The 3,749-nt window shown below is 36.0% G+C and overlaps 1 protein-coding gene across 1 annotated transcript; it reads right to left on the minus strand.

The window, feature by feature from the left end:
- Positions 1-891: 891 nt before the first annotated feature.
- LOC149631193 (uncharacterized) lies at positions 892-1,867 on the minus strand. The gene is made up of 2 exons (XM_089851249.1): positions 1,584-1,867; positions 892-1,189 (listed from the first exon to the last, which is right to left on the minus strand). Exons 1-2 carry the CDS (start codon positions 1,817-1,819, stop codon positions 991-993), a joined length of 435 nt encoding a protein of 144 aa, XP_089707375.1. The 5' UTR covers positions 1,820-1,867; the 3' UTR covers positions 892-990.
- Between the last annotated feature and the right edge of the window lie 1,882 nt (positions 1,868-3,749).

Here is a 3,749-nt window from a genome sequence, read left to right on the forward strand (position 1 = left end):
TTACCTCATATATTCCCAAGATAGAGGGAAATAATTAGCCTCCTTGCCAATATGGTTCTTGATAACTATATTTTTGGAATTTTCCTTTCATGTCAAGCTGACTAATTACTGGGTAAACATTGTTTTCGGCATAAGATAATGGGATATATTGCAATTATGGGTAAGTGTTTTTTTTTCTTATTACATTTTTAATTGCACTGTTTATACACTGTGGTATGTTTTTGGTATTGTTTGGTTACATACAAGATTTCTATATCATGTAAATATATACATATATTTTATTGGGGAGTGGGGATTGCTAAGGTAATCGAATCGAATCAATTGGATTTTGTATTAATCGAATAATGATCCGGTGGAAACAGAATAATTTCCGTATTATATTTTTAATTACACTGTTTATACACTGTGGCGTGTTTTTCGGTATTGTTTGGTTACATACAAGATTTCTATACCATGTGAATACATATATTTTTTTGGGTGGGGGATTGCTAAAGTTATCGAATCAATTGGATTTTGTATTAATCGAATAATTGTCCCGTGGAAACCGAAAAATTGTCCCGTGGAAACGTAATAGTTGCCCCGTGGAAACGTAATAATTGTCCCGTGGAAACGAAATAGTTGCCCCGTGGAAACGTAATAATTGTCCGGTGGAAACGTAATAATTGTCCGGTGGAAACGTAATAGTTGCCCCGTGGAAACGTAATAATTGTCCGGTGGAAACGTAATAATTCTCCGGTGGAAACGTAATAGTTGCCCCGTGCAAATCGAATAATTATCCTCTAGCAAACCATTATGGTAACCGAAAAATTTTCTTTTGGAAACCAAATACTTAGATCTAACTTCTTGTTGAAACGTCGTGTTCTTGATGATTTTTTTGTCCTGCGGGCAATTAATAGTCAGAATAGTATCGTAATTTTCTCATAACAAATTTAGTGTTTCACTCCATGTTGTTAGGTTTCTGATTTTTAATAATTCTTCTTAATGAAACGATCAAACTTCTATGAAGCATAGGATTAAGGCTATGATGGATGCTACAACTAAGAAGAAAAAAGACATCTCAAAATTTTTAAGAGATATGCTAGCAAATTCTTCCACTTCCACTCGATGCTGAGCGAGACACACTTCCGTTGTCCATAGAGCAAAAGTTAGGTCTCGAAAAATAGTACCACTTTCTAGCAAAGCTTGTGAGCTATAAAATAGTTAATATGCAATAGCGTTAAATAACTACGAACTCGTTGCATTTATGATAAAACCATTGGACCGAGCAAGGAAGAAACGAGAAATACACTCGAAGAGTCATTTTTCGAAGATGGTCACCAATAGACCCTCTTCAAAAGTCAGGGGGTGTATGTTGATACAAAAACTTGGGATATGGCTTCCAAAAAAAAGGACTTAATTGGACTGGTAACATTGAAGCCTATATGTAACGTCTTTGGGTTCACATACCTTATGTTCCGTCAAGCAGACGATGCTGCGCCCCCTTTTGAAAAGGGCGTATTTTAAAAAAACTGTATGATTTTGTATCTAAAAGTAATTCTCGCTCGCTCATTGCTCGGTGAACAGAACTTAGGTTAACTTGTTACGTTTTTCGAAAGGAGTTTGTGATAAATATACTAGCTTCATCCCGCAATGGAAATGCCAAGCTCGATATTAGAGCTGGGGCTCTCGATAGATGCATTTTCTGTTCGAAAGCTTTGCACATGTCCATAACGCGAATCAGCTCTAGGAGGACGTCTTTAGGGCCAATTCCCAACATATATCCATTCGAAATAGCCTCAAGAGCCTCCAAAACATTCTCGCTGTCGGCGTTAGTCAGCATTTCATGTCTCACGATTTGCTTTTGAACTTCACTCGTGATTCCAAATTTCGATTGCTAAAGAAATTTTAAACAATTTCTAATTTAAGTACGGTGGCATGAAATGTTTCAGTAAGTCATTTAGTTTTCTCGAGACTGATCGTTCTTTAATTTCTCTATAGATAACATATTATCACTTTTCTATTTATGGGCAGCTACTCACTGTTTCACATTTACAGTAGCTAAACCAATATCACTTCCAGATTCAATTAATAAACAAGTTGGGAAAACCAAAATATTACCTCTCCGTGTCAAGAAGATTATATAAACTTAAGTATCCAATGAAAACGTTATCATGTTTCTGAGTTGGGGTTTCCCATTTTTGTTGTTGTTTTGAAAAATATATCGCAATGCACGGGCCTTGATAGATATAGGAGGCAATGAATGAAATATATCACAATGCACGGGCCTTGATAGATTTAGGAGACAATGAATGAAATATATCACAATGCACGGGCCTTGATAGATATAGGAGGCAATGAAGGAAATATATCGCATGCACTGGCCTTGGTAGATATAGGAGGCAATGATAATCTCTCTCTTTGCACGAGAGGTTTATCTTTAATATTTAAATAAATATAATTATTTTTAATTATTTTAATCTTCAATAATTAACATTAATAATAGTTAAATCGTTTAAAATAAAGTTATACCTATTATCTTCTCAAACTTTGCTAATATTGACGTTTAAAGTGAAGGGGACCCCTCTTGCCCGCTTTTTTCAAATTTGGGGTATATATACGATTCGTTTCCATTATAATAGTAAGGAAAAAGCGCAATTGCGAAAACCTTTGGTGGCGATCCCACCTTAGGGAGGCTAGACGTTTCTCGTAACCCTAGCTGATCGCCGCGTATATCCTAAAACCAAACGATGATAATGGAGTAGAAGCCAATGATACAGATTGGTGCCTATGTGGAATAGACGGCAGACCAGTGGATGGTGGTGTTAGAAGCCAGTGTAAGTGCAGACTGGTGTCAATGTGGGATTGACACAGAACAGAAGATGGTGGTGATTAGGAGCCAGTAAGAACAGATTGGTGTCCGTGTGGGATGGACAAAGACCAGAAGATGGTGGTGTGAGAACTCAAGTAGAGGAGCCATTTCGTGACTGTGAAAGCAGTTCGGAAATGGCGAACACGTTTGCTCCGATACGCAAACTGCGAACGCGGTCACGTGGGTGTAACAACAGACAGACAGACACACAGACACACACACACAGATACGACCGTTACAGAACCTCTCCTGGACTACGTCACACGGAGAGGTAACATACACACACACAGACACGACCGTTACAGAACCTCTCCTGGACTACGTCACACGGAGAGGTAAAAATGTCTTTGTACACAAAGACGACAAAAAGTAAGAGATAAGTGTAGAAAATTAATTGTTTGAAGTAACAGATATTCAAATTTTCATTTTTGAAGACGTGATTATAAAACATCAATTATTTGAAAAAATTTCTTATCTTAGTTTTTTTCACCAAAATTCCTTAAGTAATATATTTTATCCTAAAACATGTGCATCATTTTAAAAATAGAAAACGTAGGTATGCATTTTATTTTCTTTTTAAAATTTAGAGATAGTTTGAGTTTTCGGGCCTATAAAGAGAATAAAATGGACAGAAAATCGTTCATAGCAGAAAAAATAAAATAAGCATGAAAACTTAACAAAACGTGTTCGTTAATTTTAAAGTTTTCGAGTTTTCAAAAATTGACGTGTTGTATCTCTCTCAAAAGATCACGATCAAGCTACATATCCTTTTGACTCTATTAACTATATCACAGTCAAAGGGCGAATGTAATTTTCGGTTCGCAATATTTTCAATTTTAAAATATAAAAATAAATTCTTCTAGCTCTATTTTTCAGATATCCGAGTATTGGAACTTCCTCG

This window comes from Phalangium opilio, unplaced genomic scaffold, assembly GCF_054372755.1.
Source record: "Phalangium opilio isolate 3A_F unplaced genomic scaffold, DU_Popi_V2 ptg000101l_1, whole genome shotgun sequence".
NCBI classification, from domain to species: Eukaryota; Metazoa; Arthropoda; class Arachnida; order Opiliones; family Phalangiidae; genus Phalangium; species Phalangium opilio.